The 23336-nt window shown below is 45.3% G+C and overlaps 1 protein-coding gene across 1 annotated transcript in view; it reads left to right on the top strand.

Annotated features, from left to right (window-relative positions):
• The window catches only part of SMYD2 (SET and MYND domain containing 2), a 55578-nt gene that overhangs the window by 30652 nt on the left and 1590 nt on the right, over positions 1-23336 (top strand). Inside the window, exons 3-11 of the mRNA XM_050761813.1 lie at positions 3404-3514; positions 6296-6356; positions 7075-7199; positions 12903-12970; positions 15841-15943; positions 18383-18493; positions 19166-19286; positions 20218-20392; positions 22376-22484. Of these exons, the coding sequence (XP_050617770.1) occupies positions 3404-3514; positions 6296-6356; positions 7075-7199; positions 12903-12970; positions 15841-15943; positions 18383-18493; positions 19166-19286; positions 20218-20392; positions 22376-22484 (984 nt within the window). The remainder of the gene's footprint in view (positions 1-3403; positions 3515-6295; positions 6357-7074; positions 7200-12902; positions 12971-15840; positions 15944-18382; positions 18494-19165; positions 19287-20217; positions 20393-22375; positions 22485-23336) is intronic.

Below are 23336 nucleotides of genomic sequence, written 5' to 3'. Positions count from 1 at the left end.
TCAAGCTTGATATCTGATTATCACTGTTGGAAGGTGTAAACTCATAGACTCAGAATTCTGGACTTGCTAAGTAACTTAAGGATCATGTTATTTACAGCCAAGGAGACAGATGCGAAGGGATTAAGAGACCTGCGTAGTCACACAGCTGTTTCGCTGCGGAGTGGGAATAAATGGCAGGTTTCTTGAGTGCCAGGTCAGTAGCCCTCCTGCTTGACAGCACTCTGCTTTCCTCCCAGAGCTTTCCTTATGTTTGACTCCCTTCCTTTTGAGGACATTTATATCAATAAATGTCACTATTATGTAATATTTACAGTAACATTAATTTTAAATCAACTACAGTAATAAATAGATTGTATTTTATAAATAATAGTTATATTAATAAATGTTCATATTTAACTTCCCAGGAATTCATTGTAGTTGCTAAACACCAAAGCACCACCTGCAGTTCAGAAACAACGGCTTGCAGGCCCATTAGGGACAGAGTTCATGTCTTGGAGTTTTCTTGGAGTTCCTGGAGTCAGAGTGGGCATTTGTCTATAGTTGTTAATGATCCATCTGTCCCCAGCTGGTGGGTCCCCTTATCCCCTCGGATATCCCCAGGGTCATCTCTGTCTTTTCCTCTTTGCTCTGCAGCTGAGGAGGGAGCTGATTAGTCTGCAGGGAGCCAGACCCACCTGTTCCCACCTCTTTGCCTCATCACCATGCTCTCATTTTAGGCTTTGGCTAAAAACAGATTCTCTTCTCCGTTGTGCATATCTTGTCATTTCTTTTCCTCCCTGCTCTTAGTTATATTTGGCGCGGCGTTATTTAACTCTGCAGAACATCTTGGCCCAGAACTTGAGCTAAGGGGCTGTACCACAGACTGCATTAAATCATTAAGTGACAGTATGTGCTTCCTTCTTGGGGGATCAGGGTGGAGGGAAGGGGGTAGGGAGACAGCTTCATTCCTTCAGCAACTATATTGAGTGCCTAGTAAATGCCAGGCACTGTTGTCAGTTCTGGGGTTACAGCTATGAACAAAGTAAAGTTTCTTTATTTTCCTGGGGAGAGACAGATACTAAACCAAACAACTAATCAATTTGTAATATGCTCAGGTGGTGAGAAGTACTAAGAAGCTGCAGAAAACAAGGAAAGGGAGAATGATGGGGCAGTGCTGTTTCTGACAGGGTGATGGTGGCAGGTATCTTGAGAAGGTGACATTCCAGCAGCGGCTGGAGAGGAGGAGGAAGGGAGCCACATAGATATCCAGGGGAGGAGAGTGCTAGCCACAAAACAGAGCAAGTGCAAAGGGCCTTGAGGCAGGTGCATAGCTGCAGGCGCAGCCAGGACACTGCTGTGGCCAAGTGCAGTGAGGCAGGCGAGAGTGCGGTAGGAGATGACGGGCTGGGGGTGGTGCAGGGGCACTCCCATCACGTATGGCCTCCTAGGTTACCTTTATCGCTTGGCCTTTTGCCTGGATGAGAAAAGCCGTTAGGTTTTGAGCTGAGGACTGGCCTGATCTGAGTTTTGTCAACAGGATCCCTCAGGCTGCTCTCTGGAACCTAGTCCATGGGAACAAGGACAAAAGCGGGCATCCAGTTAGAAGGCAGTGGCAGGACATTAGTCATGAGAGACGGTGGGGCTGCAGCCAGGTAGAAAGGTTGGGGCACTAAGATGGGATCAGATTCTGGGCAGAGACAGAGGATTTGCCAGAACTGACTGAATGTGGAGTGTGAGTGAGAGAGCAGCGCCTAGGATAACTCTAGCTTTCTGGCCTGAGCATATATTTTTATCTTTGAGACAGAATCTCACACTGTTGCCCAGGCTGGAGTGCAGTGGTGCAATCTCGGCTCACTGCAACCTCCGCCTCCTGGGTTCAAGCGATTCTCCTGCCTCAGCCTCCCGAGTAGCTGGGACTACAGGCACATGCCACCATGCTCGACTAATTCTTTTATTTTTAGTAGAGATGGGGTTTTACCACGTTGGCCAGGCCAGTCACAAACTCCTGACCTCAGGTGATCCACCCACATCAGCCTCCCTGCCCTGAGCATTTATGGCCATTTTCTGAGCTAGGGAAGGTCAAGGACAGAGAGGACAGTACCCCGTCGTGAAAGAGACAGTTTGTAAGGGCTCCCATCAGTATACAACGTGCTCTGACATTTCCCACCTAAAAAAAAAAAAAAAAATCCCCCGCAACTTCCCACTACTCTAAGCTGTGTCTCCCTTCATTCTCTCTTGAATTTGCTCCCAGTCGTTTCTTACCCCATCATCCCACCAAAACTAGTTTTTATGAAAACCAACAAGCTTCCATGATTCCAAGTCACATTCTCCGTCATCTCACACTAAGCCTATCTCCAGCACTGGCATCATCATTTACTCCCTAGTCCTCAAAGTACTTTCCTCCCTTGGCCTCCAAAACACCATGGGGTCCTTCTCTCAGTGCCTTCCCCATCTCAAGTGATGACGCCTCCACCCTTCCAGCAGCAAGTGTCCTTCATCCCCCTACTTGGGGCAGGAAAACTTCAGGGCATATGATAGAAAGAATACTACTGTTAGGCCAGGCATGGTGGCTCAAGCCTGTAATCCCTGCACTTTGGGAGGCCAAAGCGGACGGATCATGGGGTCAAGAGATCAAGACTATCCTGGCCAACATGGTGAAACCCCATCTGTACTGAAAATACAAAAATTAGCTGGGCATGGTGGCAGGCACCTGTAATCCCAGCTACTCAGGAGGCTGAGGCAGGAGAATCGCTTGAACACAGGAGGCAGAGGTTGCAGTGTGCCAGGATCCTGCCACTGTGCTCCAGCCTGGCGATAGAGCGAGACTCCATCTAAAAGAAAGAAAGAAAGAAAGAGAGAGAGAAAGAAAACTACTGTTTTATCCAGTGCATCTTTGGGAAGTCCTAAATATTCCTAAATTTCTTCCAGTGTTGCCCTTCATGGAACCCTCATTTGTGCTTTTTAAAAAGTCACCTGTAAAAGGGACTCATTGCCGTGTAAGTCAACTCTTCATTATTTGCCCTGACGTGAGAACAAAATCAGAGCGGAACTGTGAGGCAACAGAGCCAAATCAATGGCTGATACTCAAATCACTCCCTCTGCAATTTGACAGCTTGAACAGATGATGGAAAAATGTATGTGTTGTTTGGAATAATGAGGAGCTGCAGAAAGCCATGAGGTGCTTGAAAAAAACACGAAGTAGATCTTCTCCCAACAACCTTGACCAGGCCTGAGTCGAGGTCATACAATCCTGTCTATCTTAAAGGATGTTTTTATCTCTAGCTTTTGTGAGCATCCTCGTGTTTTCCAAAAGGAAACATATTTTACTTGACCTTAACTAGGGGGACTCATTGCATCCTCTTCTCTCACACTTTATTCCAGTGTATGTGCTGTTCTTTAATAATGTTTTTTTCAATCTTTCCAGAAAGAAGATTGGCCCATGCACAAGCTGGAATGTTCTCCCATGGTTGTTTTTGGGGAAAACTGGAATCCCTCAGAGACTGTAAGACTAACAGCAAGGATTCTGGCCAAACAGGTGAGGAAATGGGACAGTGTTCAAGTGCATTTTATTTTTTTTTAAAGGTCAGAAAGATGAGTAACTGACCTTTGGTAACCATCTCTCGTTAAACATCCTTAGACTCCATTTCCTATCATATCCATATGGACAAGGGTGGGGAAAATACTCCAGGCATAATCTGGTTCGTTGTGTGCCCTGTGCTCACCCCAGACCAGGAGCATAGCCACAGCTCTGAAATTCTGAGCTGTTTTCATGACAGGTTTACATAGAAATATATGACATGAAAAGCCTGACCCCAAATAATTAGAGCTTCCTAGGGAAGCAGATTGGTCTGAGCAGCTTTGAGATTTTCCCCTGTCCATTCTGACATAAAGAGTGTACTCTGTTCCCTTGTCCTGTGCAATACTCTGCTGTTTCTTGGCTCCTTTCTTGCCTGTGCATAGGCAGGCAAAGAATTGGATGGAGCAGCCACGTGGCTGTGCAAAGAAGAGAAAGAGTGGAAAAGTAGAAATAGAGGCAAGAGAGAGGGGAAGAGAGTTAAAAAAAAAAAAAAGTGAAGAAGGAGGAAAGAAAGAGGCGCCCTTGATGGAAACAGATGATAGTCATCAATGGCTTTCTCCAGAGGTGGTGCCAACTCTGACTATTCAGAGTCAGAATAGTCAGACTATCGGCCTGGTGGGCACAGGCCTGGTGGGCAGGCCTATGCAAACTTACCCTCAAAGACTAAGGAAGCTGAGAGACAGAAGAAAGAAGCTGACAAATCCAGTTTATTAGAAACACTTACTAGGACTTATGAACTGAAGCCATGTTTATGTCTTGGGCGTCTATGTCTATGTCTTTAGGCTTAGAAGGCCTAAATCCAGGCTGTGGAGGTCTTGCTCCTCAGTGTTGTCAGAGAAGTTGGTGGCAGGGCCTCTGGACTAAATCTTTTAAAGCTGAAATTTCAGCTGGGCAGGCATAGTAGCTCATACCTGTAATCTTAGCACTTTGGGAGGCTAAGGCAGCAGGATTGTTTGAATCCAGGAGTTGGAGACCAGCCTTGGCAACAAAGTGAGACCCATAAATTTTAAAAATTAAAAAAATTTCCCAGGCGTGGTGGTATACACCTGTGGTTCCAGCTATTCTGGAGGCTGAGGCAGGAGAATTGCTTGAACCCGGAACTTCAAGGCTGCAGTGAGCTGTGATTGTGCCACCGTACTCCAACCTGAGCAACAAAGTAAATGAGATGGAAAAAAACAAAACTGAAATTTCATCTACCTCTTCCATATACCTACCAGCCCTCCTCTACCCTTAAAATTTTTCTATTTTTTAATCTAAGCCAAATGTGATGGAAAGGATTAGCATGTATCTGTCCCCAGACCAGGTTAGGATCCTGGGCTGTGTAAACAGAAGTAGAACATTTCCAAACTCTGAGGTCATCTTTCCACTATGTTCAGCTTAGGTCAGGTGCTTGCTGAAATGCTGCCTCGCCAGCTGAGAGTATCCAAAGCCATTCATGGGTTGCCTGTAAAGTGAGACCAAAGCATCAGAATTCTTTCCCTGCAGGAGGTTAACTTTCGGATCCTTAATAACAGTTATCTTTAAATTTATGCAGAGTATTTGGGCTGAATGAGTCAGAGGGAATAGGATGACTGGGTGAGGCATCAGAGCTAGTAAGTCATCAGATGGGATCTCTGCGCATCTTGGGAGGATGGGGTGGCCAAGCCAGTGTTTTATTATTTTCTTCCCCTGAATTATTGATGATATGTATAGTGATATTTTAAGAATTCAGAAGAGACTGGTAGACTTTCCTGAATGAAAAGCTTTCCCAAGAGAGATGACTTATAAATCTTATCTTATGAAAATGCATTCCGTGAATGGAAGATTTCTGCTCTAAAAAAGAACTATTGAGATATTTCGGCACCAGGAGGGTAGTCTGAATGCAAAGATGAGTTTATACAAGCTTCATTCAACTTTTATTATAATTACTACTACTACTAATAGTGTATTAAATGAAAGTTACCTGCCCATCTTTTCATCTCTATAGGACTTGATGATTAAAAAAACAGACCATTTGTATTCTAGTAGCTTGCAAAGGATTAGGGGAGACAGGCTACCAAACTACCAAGGGGAGGCTTAACATGTTAACTAGGGAGGTGAGCGTGCCCTGCTAGACCACCTGTATCCCCAAATTGAATAGCCAGATTACAAAGACACGGCCTTGGGCCAGCTCCTGAGCTCTGCCTTTGAACTCTTGTCAACACCAAGTTTATTCATGTTCTCAAAGCCTAGCGGGTTTACTATTGTTAGCTCCTCTTGGGGTGTCTAGAACAAAGCCAGCAACACGTTTAAAGTGAATCTGGGCTCACAGATACAACCAAAAGTGTTCTTTTTGAAACACAGAATTTGAGATCATTTTAGCCTATGCTTAAAGAAAGTGTAAAATGGATGGGGGGTTTGATTTTGTTCCTTTTTAGAAGGCGAAATAATAAATAGGATGGTTTGTCTGTAGACCCAGTCCTTTTAAGTAAAGACCCTAAAAAGTTGTTGTCCGGCCCTGTTCTTTCCCATAACAGGCATTTCTGAGCCTACTGTGTGCATAGTATTATCAGGGTGTTAGGTACGCAGTAGACATTTTAAAAAGCACTTTAGAAGAGTCTTTGGATTTGGTTGTTGGAGAGCCCTGGTGGTGGAGTCCTTGGGTGCCCGTTTTACTTCCTTAAGAATTGTTACTTTTTCTTTATGTTGATGTAAAAGTGAAAGTGCCACTTTCTACACTGGTTGTTAAAAAATCTGTATGATGTCTTCCCCAATTGCTAGAAAATCCACCCAGAGAGAACACCTTCGGAAAAATTGTTAGCCGTGAAGGAGTTTGAATCACGTAAGTCTTTCTGTGACCAGCCATGCAGTTCTCTCAGCCACAGGTTTCACATGGGTTCGGCAGGATTGAAGCGAGGACGGGCTAGCCTGTGCTCAGATGAGTAGTGATTTCTTTCATTACTAGTTTTTATTTTGACTTTTGTGCTGTTTTGAAAAGCACTTTTAGCTTTTTTCTTCTGAGTTGACAGGATTGTTAGGAAATAATTAAAGGAGGTAGGAGCTCCCAAGAGGAATTATTGCACCCTGAGTTACCTCCTGCTGGCCCTCTTGGCATGCTGAATATTTTTGGATCTTTGCTGAATTGCAGTCCTGTAAATAGCTGATGTTTTTACTGAAAGCCATGAAATCAGGGGTTGTCCAGTTGTTTGACTGTGGCCCAGATTCCTGGGCCAATTGGGAGGCCCTTGACTAGGCTGAAGCTGTTTATGAGTCATGGCTACTCATCCCTGACCTTGTCACTAACAGTCAGTTGAAATCTCATGTCCTGAGTGACTTCTAGTCATCAGAGGGAGAGGAAGAAGAAATGGCTTGCTTTCTTTCCCTAGGGTTTGTCAGTTAAACCAAGTGATGGGGAAGAATGTTCTCTGGGGGTTCAACATGTTAGTTTTGGGGTTTTTTTTCGCCCTTTCCTTTCTCTATATCATTTACAGCAACAATAGGATGTAGCTAGAAATCCTGTGTTTTCTACCAGGTGAGAATAATGGATTATTTATCCACAGATCTGGATAAGTTAGACAATGAGAAGAAGGATTTGATTCAGAGTGACATTGCTGCTCTCCATCACTTTTACTCCAAGCATCTCGAATTCCCCGACAATGATAGCCTCGTAGTACTCTTTGCACAGGTAAGGATGCCGACAGCAGGTAACAACTCAGTCTGGCCTTTCCCTCTCCAAGCGCCTCTCCCCAGCACGCACTCAGTGAAGATGAATGCAAATAGAACGATGACATCTTCCTGACAACGAAGCTCTGAGCCAATTGGACCCTGTGTTGCCATAGCCTTGCTTGGTGACCTTGAGCAGATCAAGGTCCTCTCTGCTGGCCCTCATTGATGGGTGGAGTGTAGGAAATTCGCCTCTGCCTCTGCCTCACAAAGAGTTCATGAAAACAAAGGAGTTGTCAGTGCCCTGGTACTCTGGCATACTTTAAGCTCTTTGCAAAGAAAAGATCATTTGAAGTTCCTACATTAAATTTAACTTTTACTCTCTTGAACCTTCTGTTCTATCTGTAGTGTTTTTTCACTCTAACCAAGGCTGCACTGTTAGAGCGGAGGCAAAGACAGGTGCCCCGACAGGAGGGCCCTTTGTGATGGCCCGAGGAAGGGCAGTCACTGCTGAGAGAGGCCCGAGTGGGTCTAGGAATGGGAAGTCTTTCCTGACGGTGGCTAAGAAATCTTGTTTTAGAGAAGCCTAGGCTTACCAAAATCAGATCTAAGGAAAACTTAGGTTTCTAAGCAAGAGCAATTTGAAAGTGATTACAGCTTTGGAAACTAGGCCACTGGCAAGGTGAAGACTTGGGCATTGTTAGGAGGAGAGAAGAAAGGGTGCAGCGGCCATGCCTCGGGGAACGTACAGCCTTCCTGTTATTGTGAGGGTGGCTCTTCCTGGCCTGACTTACTAGATTGGATTTCTCTCTCCCGTGTGCCTTTGCGATTTCCTCTACAAACTGGGCATCTAGTTGAAAGTGACCTTCCCAGAGAAATACTAGAGTTCTGCTCCATGGGAGCAAGAAGCTACATCAATCTCCGGATGTGTAAAAGAGATGAAGTGGACACTTCCATGGTTTTATCTTAGAATAGAATAAGCGTTACCTAATGCACCCTTTGCCCAGTAACTGTATTTGCAGGAATCTGTCCTAAGGATCTAATCAGAAATCATGGACAGAGACGTACATACAAATTGTTCATTGTAGGATTCTTTTAAAAGCCAAAGGCAGAAAAGAAAGAACGAATGAGGGAAGGAGGGGAGGAAGGGAAGAAGAAAAGGAAAGAGGAAAAGGAAATACTATAAATGGCCAGTAGTGGGGGTTTGGTTACATAAATAATGGCATCTCCATGTGATGGAGGGTTACATAACCTTTATAAGTTACGTTTCACAGACTGTCTAAAGGTGTGAGAAATGCTGATGACATAACATTAAGTATCAAAGCAGTATGAAAAAAGGGTATAATATGAAAACATACATAACTTAAAGATCAAGTGGAAGTTCACAGTTATCTTCTGAGTTGGGGGAAAATTTAGGCTTTTTACTGGGTAACTTTCTGAATTTTCTACAATGAGCATGTATAACTTACAAAAAGCATGCTAAGAAGGAAAAAAAGGCAAAAAGCACACACTTTAAAAATTACACACGTAAAGAAAGTGGCCAGGCACCATGGCGTGTATCTGTAGTCCCAGCTATTCAGGAGCCTGAGGTAGGAGGATCGCTTGAGCCCAAGAGTTCAAGGCTGCAGTGAGCTATGATCATACCACTGCACTTCAGCCTGAGCAACAGAGTGAGACCCTGTCTATAAAGAGCAAAAAAAAAAAAAAAGGAAGTGAGTCATTCATCACTTCTGCCCACCTCAGCTTCCCACAACTGTGAACCACTATTAACAATTTATTGAATTCTTTTATAAACTTTGTGTTTATTTAGATATATTTCAGTTATGTGAGTGTCATAATCAGAAAAATATGCTATTCCTTGTAGGTAAAAAAGTGGCTTCAAGTTTTGAGTATTAAGGTAGAAGGAATAAAAGACCTTTGTAATTTTCATATTATCCTGGGTTTATATTGTACTTTCCTAAGTATCCTGAGACAGTAGATTTGGCTGACAATGGGAAGTGAGGAATCGACTTCTCTTACATTTTCTGAAAAATCGAATACATAATTTTTTTCTGGATTAGATGAAGTGTGGTTATATGAGAAAGCAGAGAGATGAAGTAAACATAAAGTATCTACTTTTCTGGCTATGGAAAAAGATAGCTTTTCCTCTAACGCAGTGATGCATGCTGATAGGATTTCTCAATGTTGACGCAGTAGTTATAGGACCACATTTTCATAACCAAAAATCAAGTCACTCGATCTCACAAGTAGAAGTATATTTGTGGTGAAAGTGACTGACTCTTTGAAATATGGACTGACTCAGAAAATTCAGGACATTCGTATACCTTTAAAATGTGTATATATACACACATATACATACACACGTATACACACACGTGACTACAGAGAATTAATTCCTTTACTGACTTTATCAAATAAGTATACATTTTGAGATTATATGTGTTCACACAAATATACACACATATACTTTTTTCATATGTAAATTTGAAAGGGGGCATTTACTATCCCCAAAGAAAACTCCAAAGCAAAAATGCAAAGTGCTGCTGTAGCCACATGCCACCGGTCCCACCTCTCAGCCGGCAGCTACGTGTCTGCTGTTCCAGCCCCTGAGCCCTTTCCACCGTCCAGTCCATGGGAGGCTGTTGTGGGTTACCTCGAGACCTGGCAGCAGCTGGCAGCAGAAGGTGACCGCACATCTTTGACAGCATCGAGGTGTGTTCTAATCACTGGGAACATATGTATGATTGGGAAGTGTATTTTTGGTGTGCAGCCGACATCTAGTCTAAATGCTAATTATGAGAATAGCTTTAGCAACGTTCTTACGCCTGATTTGACATCAGCAAAAGGACCATGGACCGTGCATTTTTTCTTAACACATAAGTTCACTTTTTTTCTCTAGGGATATTTCAGAAGGGAGGGAAAGCTGGCAGGAAAATTGCTATGTAAGTAGGCTTAAACACCATCACGAAAGGAAAAGTAATGACTTTTAGGCTCATGGAAGCCTTAGCTTATGAAGAAACACACACAGTCTTCCATAGTAAGAGGAGCGGGGGAGGGAATAAAGGGACTGATGGTCATAAAGTGATTGAGTCTGAAGGAATCTGGAGTCATCGACTGGTCTAAGTGGGCTTGCTGCAGAGGAGGAACTGAAAAAGCAATGAAACAAGAATCTCGTCTCCCAAAGTAGTCAGAAGCTGTCCGTAGCTCAGTTTTGAAAACTGTTGCAAACTTGTCTGATTCATTGTTTCATTCTGAAAACATTTGTACCAGACACTGCTGAGGCGTGCTAGTATTCAGTCTGAGATGATACACAGATCCTTTAGAAGCCACTGTAATACAGGATACAGGTCATGCTCTGGTAATTTTGTTGAATGAATGAAAATTTTAATTTACTCTTACCTAGTGTTGGTTGATGGTCATTGGTTAATGGTTGTTTGTCAATGTCTGTATGACAGAATTGGTCAGGGTACTTGGAGTTGGCACAAAAAATAGTATGCTAAGTCTTCTACTGACAAACGCCCAACCCCTCAGGATTTCAAAGGCTGTGTATTATTTTACTAACCCACTGTACTCTCCCATTTTCTGCTTTTTATGTTGAATTGTGAATACTGCAAGTCATACCCATCATTCAGCTCTTATCACTTTGTATGCCAAGGTTTTCAAGCCACTGCGTTTGGCCCTTTAACGTGAAGCACAATAACCACATTAGCCTTTAGTAGATCTGACCAGTTTTAGAAGGAACATGGTACAGTGTGAAGAAACCAGAGCTGCTGTAAGAATTGAATTCTGACTCCTGTTCTGCCACTTACCATTTACATGTCCTTGAGCAAGTCACTTAATCATTGAACCTTCCTGAGCCTCAATTTTCACATCTGTAAAATGAGTTGCTGTAGTAATGCTATAGTGATATTACAGATTTATGAGATGGTAAATCTGAAGTACCTAGCACAGTGCCTGGCCCAGAGTGAGTGCTCGGAGGATGCTAGTTTTACAAAGCCCATTTGTTGACCTGAATTGTAACAGTTCAGTGTCTCCAAGTGCAGAAGAGAGTGGGTTGGAATTGTTCAGTGTGAGTGCCTCACGGACAGAGACTTCATAGCAGCGTGGGACAAGCAGGGGTCTCAGCCTTTGTCACCAAGTAGCTTTGTGACTGTAGACAAATCATTGTTCCTCTCTGACTTCAGTTTCGTCCTCTAAAAAGTAGACTTTTTAGAGGAAAAGTAGTTTTCTTCCAGCACTGAAATTTTAGAGACATATGAAGATCACCTACTGAATTGTCTTCTAATAGTCTGGTGTTCTTTGACGCCACAAATTTTCAACCTGTTTGTCTTTCTGTTTGTCTTTCTGTGCCCAGTGCCCAGCATATAAGGGCTACCAGGACATATCTGTGGAAAGAATGAGTTTATAGAGCAGTACGTAAGTTAGACATGTATAGTCCTCATTTTCAGCCTGCTTGCTCTAAGTTAGGCTTCCAGAATGGTGAAAGTTGCCCTTGGTATTTTTCTATGCAATATTTCTTTTTTTTTCTTTTTTCTTTTTTTGAGATAGAGTCTCACACTGTTGTCCAGGCTGGAGTGCAGTGGTGCAATCTCAGCTCACTGCAATCTCCACCTCCCAGGTTCAGGTGATCCTCCTGCCTCAGCCTCCCAAGTAGTTGGAGCAGTTGGGATTACAGGTGCATGCCACTAGGCCTGGCTAATTTTTGTATTTTTAGTAGAGACAGGGCTTCATCATGTTGGCCAGACTGGTCTCAGACTCCTGACCTCAGGTGATCTACCCACCTTGGCCTCCCAAAGTGCTGGGATTACAGGCGTGAGCCAGCTGCCCCGCACATTTCTTTTAAAGAATGAGAAGGTGGCCTGTAGTTGATTTGGCTGAGACTTGAAAGGCAAGGTATCAGTGCCTTTGCTTTAAGCCCTCAATCCCTCTGCCTTCCCTAACAGAGAGAGGGATAGCAATTAGATTAGATGAATAAGGGCTTCATATTGCCACCTCACCTTATGAGATGAGCATTGGATTAATTCCTTTTTTTTTTTGAGACAGATTTTTGCTGTTGTTGCTGAGGCTGGAGTACAATGATGCAATCTCAGCTCACCGCAACCTCTGCCTCCTGGGTTCAAATAATCTCCTGCCTCAGCCTCCCGAGTAACTGGGATTACAGGCATGCGCCACCACGTCCGGCTAATTTTTTTTTTTTTTTTAGTAGAGTTGGGGTTTCTCCATGTTGGTCAGGCTGGTCTCGAACTCCCGACCTCAGGTGATCCGCCCGCCTCAGCCTCCCAAAGTGGTGGGATTACAGGCGTGAGCTATCATGCCCAGCCAGATTGATTCTTTTCTTTAAAGACACAGTGATTCAGTGATAGGCTCACAATCATACAACAGAGCTGTAGCAGAATTGAGATTAGACTCCAGGTATCTTAACTCCCATGCAAGTATGCAAAAGTCAGTCCTCAGAGTCTTGGGGGTCTTTGGCATGCGTAGGCCACTGTATTCACATGGTAGGTAGGCTACGCTAAGGGATGCAATCAGTTCTGCTTGTTTGTTTATGCATGGAACCGATAAGTACATTTTGTTTGAACAATAACATGGACAAAATAAAGGTTTTAAAACCACTACACCAAAACATCTTCCTAATTTGTTAAAGGTCAAAATTTAAAAAAAATGATCTCTACCCAGAGAGAAGCTCCAGCTCATTTTTTTTCTTTCTCTCTTTTTCTCGCCACAGGTTAACTGTAATGGCTTCACAATTGAAGACGAAGAACTTTCTCATTTGGGATCAGCGATATTTCCTGAGTAGGCTGAGTTTGACCTCATTTCTTTCCTTTTTACTTACTTAACACTAATTTGATTTTTTTTTTTTTCATTTTTAAATAACCCACCTAACTGCATGTGGCAGACATGAAACTCCAAGTGAATTAAAACAGCTTTTTAATCTGCCAAGTTTCAAAATATTTCCCCTACACTTAAGGATCCAAAGGTAGTAGTTAAGAGAACAGTTGCTTGTTAAGTCCTGCTAGGCAGAGAGCTGTTATTAAAGAATATTTGATAGTGTGCATAGAAGAAACAGCCCATGCCCTGCTGAGAAATTTGCTTTCTGCCTATCTGTGGTTCTGGAAATCTTTGCATTTCTTATGCTCAAAGTGAAGCATTAATTGCCAACCAAGACTTGGCCACAGACTTGAGTACAGAATATATGAGCTTCCTCTCCATCTGTCCTTTTTGATAAATACCAGTACAGAAACAGCACAATTTGGAGGGAGAATATACTGAAGTAGTGGGCCGGAGAAAAATTTCAAAGAACTGTAGGATTTTCTCTCGACTTGAAGAATACTTGAGTAATTCAACAAAAGCTAGCCAGTTGACAAATGGAGATCGTTGTAGATCTGACTTTAATGGATTGCCAAGAATGATTTTGCCTTTGTCTGTCTCATGGAATGAGTATTTCCAAAATGCTTCAGCCCCTGAAATCAAACCCTTGCTTCACAGGTAGAGCCAAGGAATTCATCATGCATCCCCCGCCTCCAAATTAATCCACATTGTAGATGAGTTCTATCTAGAGGGAGGTTGCTTAACATATGCTGCAGGGGTCTTTGGCAGGAGGTTGCCACATATGTAGGAGACCCTTAACGCTTATGCATTTGCCTTGCGTGATGTGCCTGCCCTCAGCTCTGTGCGTCTCTGCCAGACGTTGTGCACTGTGAGAAGAATACGTACGGTCTGTGTCTCATGAGCAGCTGTCACAGGCTTACTTGAACCAGAGAGACTAAAAGTTTATTCATGTAATATTTGTCCTTGGGGCCAAAATGGTATCATCTGCAGTTGGAATTCTGGTAGTGAAGAAATAAGCTTTTTTTTTTTTTTTTTTTTAACTTCAGCCCCTGGAAAAAGGCAGGAGAAAAAGAGGGCGTTGGACCCACTGAAGAAGGCGCGTATTGACACCTTTAGAACTGAAATGAACTATGGAATGTCTCTGTTCTCAATATCTTAAAAGACTAAAAGATTAAGAGTGAGGTGCTGCCAGGCGCAGTGGCTCACACCTGTAATCCCAGCACTTGGGGAAACCGAAGCGGGCAGATCACGAGGTCAGGAGTTGGAGACCAGCCTGACCAACATGGTGAAACCCCGTTCCTACTAAAAATAAAAAATTAGCTGGGCATGGTGGCACACACCTGTAATCCCAGCTACCCAGGAGGTTGAGGCAGCAGAATCACTTGAACCCGGGAGGTGGAGGTTGCAGTGAGCTGAGATTGCGCCACTACACTCTAGCTTGGACGACAGAGCGAGACTCCATCTCAAAAAAAAAAAAAGAGGTGCTTTGAGGGTTCACACCTGTCAGTGGTTGCCAACAGAATTGTGATACCAAGAACACACATTGTTTTAGGGTCTTGGCCTTAGTGCATTTCCCCCACCTTCGTTAAAAAGATACCTGAGTCTGCCTTGAACTATTTAATACTTCCGCAAGATGGTTTTAGAAATGTGCTTTTATTTTAATACAACTACCCTTTGATGCATTTGTGTATTTGATTTCCTAGGGCCTGATTCCTTGGGCATCACTTTCCAGGAAGCCAAGTGGGCCTTGGTGAAGTGCAGAGGTGGCCCTCCCCAAGGTCAAGACCAGGAAGTTGCTACCTGTTTATCTCAGGCACCAGGCCAACCACATACTTTGCTTAGGCCTTTAGCAACCAGGAGGTGGGGGAGTGCCCTTGGCCATAACCAGCCTGAGGCAGTTCATCCTCATCAGACTTCGAAACCCCTTTCCCTTTTTGTGTTCTTGGAGCATGCAGGAGAGGGGCTGTGGTCTCTGGAGAGTCAGGGAGGTGACATGGGCCACCAGAGCAATGACACACATGGCTGTGAGTGCCCGTAAGAGCATGAGCCCCAGTTTCTGGGCAGTTTTAATTGGGGGAAGAAATCCCTTTGGGCTGAAATCATATCGGCATTGTGATTTCAAAGGCAGCATTTTCAGAGATCAAGCACTTTTTCCCTGTAGTTTAGAAATTTCTGTTCTCGGAACTTTGACCTTGATATAATCAGAAAGCTCAAAGCACCTCGCATAGGCGAATCTCTCTCTCTCCTTCTCGCTGTCCCTGAAAAGCAGACAGTGAGCAGCAGGAGCAGTAATGTCCCAATTTTCCAGATGAGGAAATTGAGGTGCAGAGAAACTCAGACGGGTGTCTCCGGGTCTCTCAGGGGAGCACACCCCCTTCCTCCCTTAGGAAGCTGGCATTTCTCAACATCTGAAAAAAAACGTGAGAAATAATCCACTAATACAAAAACTGCTTGAAAACGACAACACACCTGTCTTTGACAATGTGTAGTGGAGTAGCAGTTAGCTGTGGGTATTGGGCTCTGAGAGCCGCCTTCTATCAGGAAGGAATATTTGTGGCATTTATTGTTTTTGCTGTTGTGTGTTTTTTGGTTTTGGCTTAGATAGTATGTGAATTGTGGATTTCAGTTTTTCATATGGTGAAAGTCTTAGATGGTAGATAGGATTATCAGTGCGCGCAGAACAACCTCTTAGAATATGATAGCCAACTATTAGATTTTTTAAAAAATGTCTTGCAAAGATTCAGTTCCTCGGACTTAGCAAGTAAGTAGCGAAGGAGACTAAACAGTCTGCCTATCTCATTTTTAAAAACTGGGTTTTCTCTTCTGACTGACAGCGTTGCATTGATGAATCATAGCTGTTGCCCCAATGTCATTGTGACCTACAAAGGGACCCTGGCAGAAGTCAGAGCTGTACAGGAAATCAAGCCGGGAGAGGAGGTGAGTTCATGGCTATGGGTGGCCGCAGCAGGGGGCTTGAGACTACTCTTTTAAAAGGCAGTGTGGACAGATCTGTGCAGTGTCACTTGACTGAATGAGCTGTGAGTGCCTCCAGCAGTTTAGCTGCGTCCGCCCCCAGGCTCTCCAGGAGTCGGTGATCAGGTTTGTGACCTGTAGCTTAGATTCCCACACTTGGGGGCTTCTGTTTGGTGCTCACCATTTCCATCTCTGGTCAAGAAAAACAGGAAATAATAAATTTGAGTCAGATTTCTCACAAAACTTTATAGGGGTTTACAGAGAAAGAAGACATTTACTACCAAAATGACCTCAGTCAAACTTTTGATTCTCTTCAGAGTTTCTGTATCCCTATCGCCAAACAACTGAGCTTGAGCTTTATTGTATTTTTTTTTTTTTCGTGAATTCTTGCTTGTTTCCCACCATCCCTCGAAAGTCCAAAGCAAAAGAAAGCCAGCGGCACAGCAATAGCTGAAGAGCTGGTACTGCAAGTGACACATCAGCATTTCATGTTCTATTAGTTCCACATCTGAACTTAAGGTCGCAGTTCACTTTTTAGGAATCTAATTCGAATGTCCAGGTATATGCAGTAATAGAAGTCAAGGCAGCCTGTGGCCAAGGGGCACCTTAGCTTCCCTCCTCAGCTTCAGAACGAGGAGTGAACCAGCTTTCCCATCACCTACTCAGCGATTCCCTGTTCCCTTCCCGTGTGTGATTCCTGACTACCTCATGAGACGTCTCACCTAGGAAGGGCCGGCCTGGTGGATTGCTGTAGTATGCTCTGTGTTCTTAAGTAAATTCCCAGCAAGACACGTGAGTTTTTAGGAACTTTGTAATCACGCACTTAGGTTAAATGTCAGTTTAGCAATTTGTAATGCTATTGTACGGTACACGCCTGGGTATTTGAAGTGTGAAGTGTAACTGTCAGTGTGCTGAATGAGAAGTGCTTTGCCTTCTCTGGAAGGCACTCACTAATCCACAGCTGCCTGGGAGCTGAAGCCCAAGGTGCAGGTTGGCCCTTCTACCTTCAGCTAAATCCATCATGATGAGGGCGTGTCCCTTTTCGGCTGGGGTGTCTGAGTTTCCAAAGGTCTTGCGGAGACTGCCCTGAAGCCTTTCTTTAAACAGGTTAATTGCAGCCAGTCAGAATGCAATCACCCGGCTCCAGTGTGCCTGTGGGCTGACTGCAGAGATGAGCCGGTTGTCAGCTAGGCTGGCACAGTCTGGCTGTGAGCAGTGGTACTGGAGTGGCCTTTGTCGCCATCTTCTGGAAGCTTCCGTATGTTGCAGTGTGTGTCAGTCATTTCAGAGATAATCGGCAGGCTCTTGCAGTGTGAGGCAGGGCAGGGGTGGCTGCGGTTTCCTTTTGCCCTCATGTTCTCCTGGATCTGAAATGCAGTAACCTAATTTTTGGGAATTCAGTGCTTTAGGGATTACTTACGCTTCAGAGAAGGAGAAACCCCATTCCCCAGGGTTTCAGGGTGAGCTGCAACGTGTCCAGTACTGCGCCGTGGCCTGGGGAGAGCTTGGCTGCCCCTGCAGCACCCAGCCCTGTGCGTGTCCTCCCCTGCCTGCCTGGTGGTGCCCGTGGTCACTGGCACGCTAGCGGCTTTGTGAGATCCATCTGTTCAGTCAGACATTTGCCTGATTGTGTGGGATGAGCAGCCAGTGAGTAGATAATGGACATCTAAATGCTGGTCTCCTCCATATGCTCCAAGTCTTAGTTACAGACCCCATTAGGAAAAGGCAAGGACGGTGGAGCCCCATGAACCAAAGGTAAGGACTTTCCAAGCTCCCTGCCCTGCAGGATCAGGAGCTGCCCGCTGGGCCAGGCTGCAGCATTCTGGTGTCCTAGAAGTTGTGTTCATCCTCCACTGGCTTCCTGGCCACCCAGAGGTGTGGGTCCCAGCCCACCGAGTGGAGCCTCTTGCTCCATTGCCAGGTGATGTGAGGAGGAGGGGAGCTTAGCTGCGTGTGCGTGGTGTGTGCGTGCTCATACCCTCCCCTGCACGCAGCACCCAGTGATGACGGCAATGAAGCATTTGCGCCGTCCCAGGTAGTGAAATACGAAACTACATGAAGGCCAGGCAGAGGCAGCTGAGGGAGGCAGGGATCCTCTGAACCCTCAAGGTCACTGTTTTAAGGACTCCTTGATTCTACGGACTTTTTCCACTAACCTGCACCTTGGCTTCAGCTCCCAGTTCAGCTGTGGACTAATGACCACCTTCCAGACAAAGCCAATGTCAGGTGGCTGCTCAGTTCAGGAATTCAGTGCCTTAAAGTAAACGCGCATTCCTCCGCTGCAACCCACCTTATCCCCCGCCCCTGCATGGATACCGCCGCAGGTGACTGCAAAGGCACGGGAATGACGAGGATTGAGTTTACCTGTAGCAGACTGAAGTTTTATCTTTTTGGACCCCATAGGTTTTTACCAGCTATATTGATCTCCTGTACCCAACAGAAGATAGGAATGACCGGTTAAGAGATTCTTATTTCTTTACCTGTGAGTGCCAGGAGTGCACCACCAAGGACAAGGTAAGGTTGTTCATTGGGCAAGAGCGCTGACTGCACTCTGATCTCAGGACCTCTCTGCGGAAGAGCTTCTCTGACTTGGTGGATCTCCTCTGGGATCTTTTTGACCCTTTAAACCCTCCTTACAAAGACAGCCAGAGGGAATCCAGTTAGACCAGGTCTCTGTTCAAACCTGCTCCTAGTAGCTAAAGAAAACATTTCCATTACACTGTACAAATAGGAGAAGGGTCTGCCAAACTGCTCTTTCTTGAAAAGAAACAACTGCTCAAAGGAGGAGAGGGGAAAAGCGCATGAGTGTAATCTTTAGGCTTTCCAGCCTGTTTGCCGGAATATGTGGAAGTTTCCCTGGCATTTTCCAAATTGTTCCGTCAGTGCTGTCCTTCCTTAATTCTAGTCTCTTGATTCGTAAATGTGTGAACATGTATATCTGCCCATAGCCAACACATTTCAGATAAGGAGTATCTAGAAAATTAATCTGTTTGTTTTGTTTCTGTAAAAAGGTAATGGAGTACTGAATTTCTTTAGATACATTGCCTGATTTCCTTTCATTCTTTTGTAACCTTGGAAGGGGCCAGTGTCTCTCTCTGTATGGGAATGTGTATTATATGAGAGGTTTCCCTAGCAGTGTGGTTTCCATGGGCGGTAACGCATTGCTCTTGTGGACATTTCCTTCAGGATAAGGCCAAGGTGGAAATCCGGAAGCTCAGCGATCCCCCAAAGGCAGAAGCCATCCGAGACATGGTCAGATATGCACGCAACGTCATCGAAGAGTTCCGGAGGGCCAAGCACTATAAATATATCCTTTACAACTGCCCTGATGGTTTATTATCCCTTGCCAACAAGGCAAGATGGGAAGTTGGAAAGAGAGCAGGAGAAGGATGAATTTAAGATTCTGAAAACCAAAGGAGGAATGTCTCCTGGTAAATGTGTAAAGACATACTGACTACCCCGATGTGGTGTCCATCCTCTCGGAGTTGTATGATCTTATTTCCCCTTGTTTGGCTAGTTTGGCTGGGAGCTCCATGTGGTGGAGGACCATGAAGGACAGAGCCTTGATGGCTTTGTGCGTTGGGTATTTGACTTTGGGCAGGGCACAGTGCCAAGGGCCTTGCTTATTTCAGCTCTCCTCGCTGGCACCCTCTGAGCAGGGACTTTGCTCATTCCCATGCAGCAGATGAGGAAACAGCCTGATAGATATTAAGTAATTTGCCCAAAGGACACAGCCGATGGTGGTAGGATCTAGGATTGTTTCCCAGCTCTATCAGAATCCGTATTCTTAACCATTGTATTGTAGCATTTTCTTGGGAGTTGAAAAGGGATTCGATTTGTACTCTAAATGGTAGAATTTAAAAGCAGTGAGAGGAAATTAAAGAAAGGCACATTGTTTCTCAGCATAAGAAAGAACTTTGCCACTGTGGGAGTAGTGCTCAGGGTTCCAACTTGGGTGAGGATTTGAATTTGATTAGAATCAGGATTCTAATCAGCATTGTTTACATCAGAACTAAGGGTCTGGACCCTGCGGCTAAAATTCTTTAGTTGAGCGGTTCGGATCTTCAGGTTTTCTTCTGGAGAAATATAATTCCTTTCACTTTTGCTTGGCTTTCTGTAAGTTACTTTTTCATAGGGTGAGGGTGAGAGAGGAGTGGATGAAAGAACTCCTTGAACCCAGCCTGGGGAAGTCTCCAGGCAGCATGGGCCCGGCAGCCGTTTCCTTGACTCCACAGCACCCCCTAGTGAACTGCTGGAGATCTGCGAGCTCAGCCAGGAGAAGATGAGCTCCGTGTTTGAGGACAGTAATGTGTACATGTTGCACATGATGTACCAGGCCATGGGTGTCTGCTTGTACATGCAGGACTGGGAAGGAGCCCTGCAATATGGACAGAAAATCATTAAGCCCTACAGGTGATTGCAGAGGCTGTTCTAATCCTCCACAGAGTGGAAATTGGTTGTTTAGAATGTATACAATAGTGTCATCTTCCTGCCCATTGCTCAGACTTGCCTAGCGCAGCTGCCTCTTCTCTGGAGGTGCTGGTGCGGGGCACTGCTCCTGAGTCAGGCCCGTTCTCACCACCATCCCGAGGAGACAGGTTGAGGTTATACAGCGGATACTGGGGCAAGATCCCTCCCAGGTCCATCCAGGCTCATATCCGTAGTAGTTAACCCAGGCTAATTTTGAGAAGTCACTAGTTTGCTTCTTTTCCCACCCACCACCTAGCAGTTAAACTTGGAAGTTTACCTGCTTTTCATCGTTACTCACACCATCCCCTTCTTTTGATTTTTCAAATTACAGCCCCAGTTTGCAAATGGGGAAGCTCTGGGACCGGTGGGTTGACCGTGGTTATCTAATCTTCCCCACCCCAGATTTGAAAAAAAAAAAATGCTTTTTAATTTGCAATAATAATATTAGCCATGGAGAGATGTCCTGCCTGAGAGGGTTACTAAACCTAAAAGTGGGTGACAGACAGAAGTTGGGGCTTTGTCTTCTGACTCTGACTAGACACTTCAGGGCTGGGGTGGCCTAGATGGGATCACTGGAGCTCTTTCTAAAGGCATTGATGTTATGCATTTATAGGGTACATCCAACACCAAGTGGGCCAAGTGGATCAGGGTCACTGGGCATTAGACCCAGAAATATGTGTTCTGGGAGCATCTCAGGTGTTTCTCAGGAGTTTGAGAAGCCTTCAGTCCCCTTCCACTTCCGAGTTTAGGGTCTGTGAAGGTCCGTGTCTGGTCTGAATGTCTACTGCCCACTCCACTCTCTACTTACCCCACTGTGCCCTGATCAGCCAGCAGGGGGAGCCCAAAGGAAGCCAGCTCTGAAAATCGGCTCTTGGAAACAGAATTTGTTAAACTGGGGATAAACTCAGATTTTCCCTTTCTCCTGGAGTGGGTGAGGAAGTCCACTGGCCTCATGCACAGTTCTGTCTGTGAGATCTGTAGGGAGAGAGGGGCAGACAGACAGCATCCCAGCCCTGTAGTTCTCCCAGCAGGGCCTTGCTGTGCTAGACCCATCTTTATCTGCGTGAGCCCCTCCCAGAAGCCCAGCTCTGGTCCTCTGTGGGGCCACGGGTCCCAGGGCTGCCTCCTGCCCAGGAATACAGCTAGAACATGTCTTTTTGGACTGACTTTCAGGAGACACAGGGTGAAACAGCCTAGCCTTTAACATCACCTCTTACACACATGTAAACACACACACGGGCTTACCCACCAGCTGCCTCTGGGCCCTGTTCTTAGGGAAATGGCTGTTTCTCAGGCAGACTCCATCAGTCAGCCTTTAGGTACAGCCAGAGAGAACACCGGCTGTATCTAAAGCCCCTGATGGACAACAGGGAAAGAACATCCAGAAGACATAGGAAGTGTTCTGACTTCAGAGCGCTTACAGTTTTGCTAAACCAACTCATATCATAGTGTGACAGAAAGCTGGGGTCTTAAGACACATTGGTGTGGGTGTGTGGGGGGCTGGGGGATTGGGTGGGTGGATGTGTCTGAGTACCTGAGGTGATAGGCCTAATTACTGCCTTCATAAATGGGACATTTACTTCACAAGGTGTTTTCCCAGGGTCTTCCTCTGGGCATATTTGAAATAGAAAAACCTGGATTGGGATTGAAGGTTGTATTTACAAATGCTTTTGAATAGGATTTCTTCTGCAGTTGTTATGTAGCTTTTCAGAAACACACAAGCTACAAATAATGAACAACATCTGCAATGATTCAGCAGGGTGGCAGCGTCCACACTCTCCACCCAAACCCTGGTGGGATTTGGAGAGGCTGCTGGTGGGGAGAGGTTGGCCCTGAGCATGGCAGCCTCTGGGCTTACTGCACCCAGCCTGTGGGTGGCTCAGCAGCCTCTGACATAGTGGCCTGTTGTCTCTTCTCTTGTTCTAGTAAGCACTATCCTTTGTACTCCCTCAACGTGGCCTCCATGTGGTTGAAGCTAGGGAGACTCTACATGGGCCTGGAACACAAAGCCGCAGGGGAGAAAGCCCTGAAGAAGGTATGTCTGTAACTCGGCCTTAGAATTCCCAGTGGCCAGACGGCCTCCTTAGCGCACCTCCTATGCCTCACCAGGCTGAATGGCTGAAGCAGTGGAGGGTGAGCAGCTCTCACCCACCCTCTGGCCGTGGGAGCAGTAGGGGTGGGTCCTGCAGGTGAGGGTGCAGTGAGAGAGTGCACCTCTGCTGTGCCTGGAGGAATTCTCCATTTGTTTGCCCTTTAGGATTTTCAGAATGATGATCCCCAGTTGTGAAATCAAGGAGGTAGGGAGAGTTAGGGTTAGGATGTTAGAATTACGCCTTTGCTGTTTCTAAAATGCACGTAATCATCCTCTCAGTTCATTGAGGACCAATTACATACTAAGACCCTTGTGGGCTTTTCCTTTGAATTCTCACAAAAATGAGAGGCTTTCCTGATGAAGAAAAGTGAGGTTCAAGCAGGTGAGGTGAGTAATAGCCTAGGGTACATAGCAGGGCCTTCATTCAAATGAGGGTCTAAGTTGAAAGCTTCAGCTCCTCCCACTCAAGCTGTGGTGAAACTGGTGGGGAGCCAGGCCCCTGGGCAGCATTCGCCTTTGGTTCGATGGCTGCCCGGTGCTGCCCAGGAGCCAGGCCCTGACCCTCACATCACGGGAGGTCAGAGTCATCCTCCTGAGTATTGATTCTCGTTGTTTGTGATGTGGAATTCACAGTCAGTACAGTGTAATTTAGGGGATAGTCCATTTACTCTTGTAAGAGACTTTATAAAATGTTGGGGCCATGGACAGGGCCTGCAGGCGTAATCCTTCACCTTCTCCAAAGTTTCCCAATAGACTATTTGGGAAGATGGAACAAGGCCCGCATCCCAAATAAAA

The sequence above is a fragment of the Macaca thibetana genome, chromosome 1, assembly GCF_024542745.1.
Source record: "Macaca thibetana thibetana isolate TM-01 chromosome 1, ASM2454274v1, whole genome shotgun sequence".
Lineage (NCBI taxonomy): Eukaryota > Metazoa > Chordata > Mammalia > Primates > Cercopithecidae > Macaca > Macaca thibetana.
The sequence above is the reverse complement of the archived record's forward strand: the minus strand, read 5'-3'. Positions and strand labels throughout refer to the sequence as shown.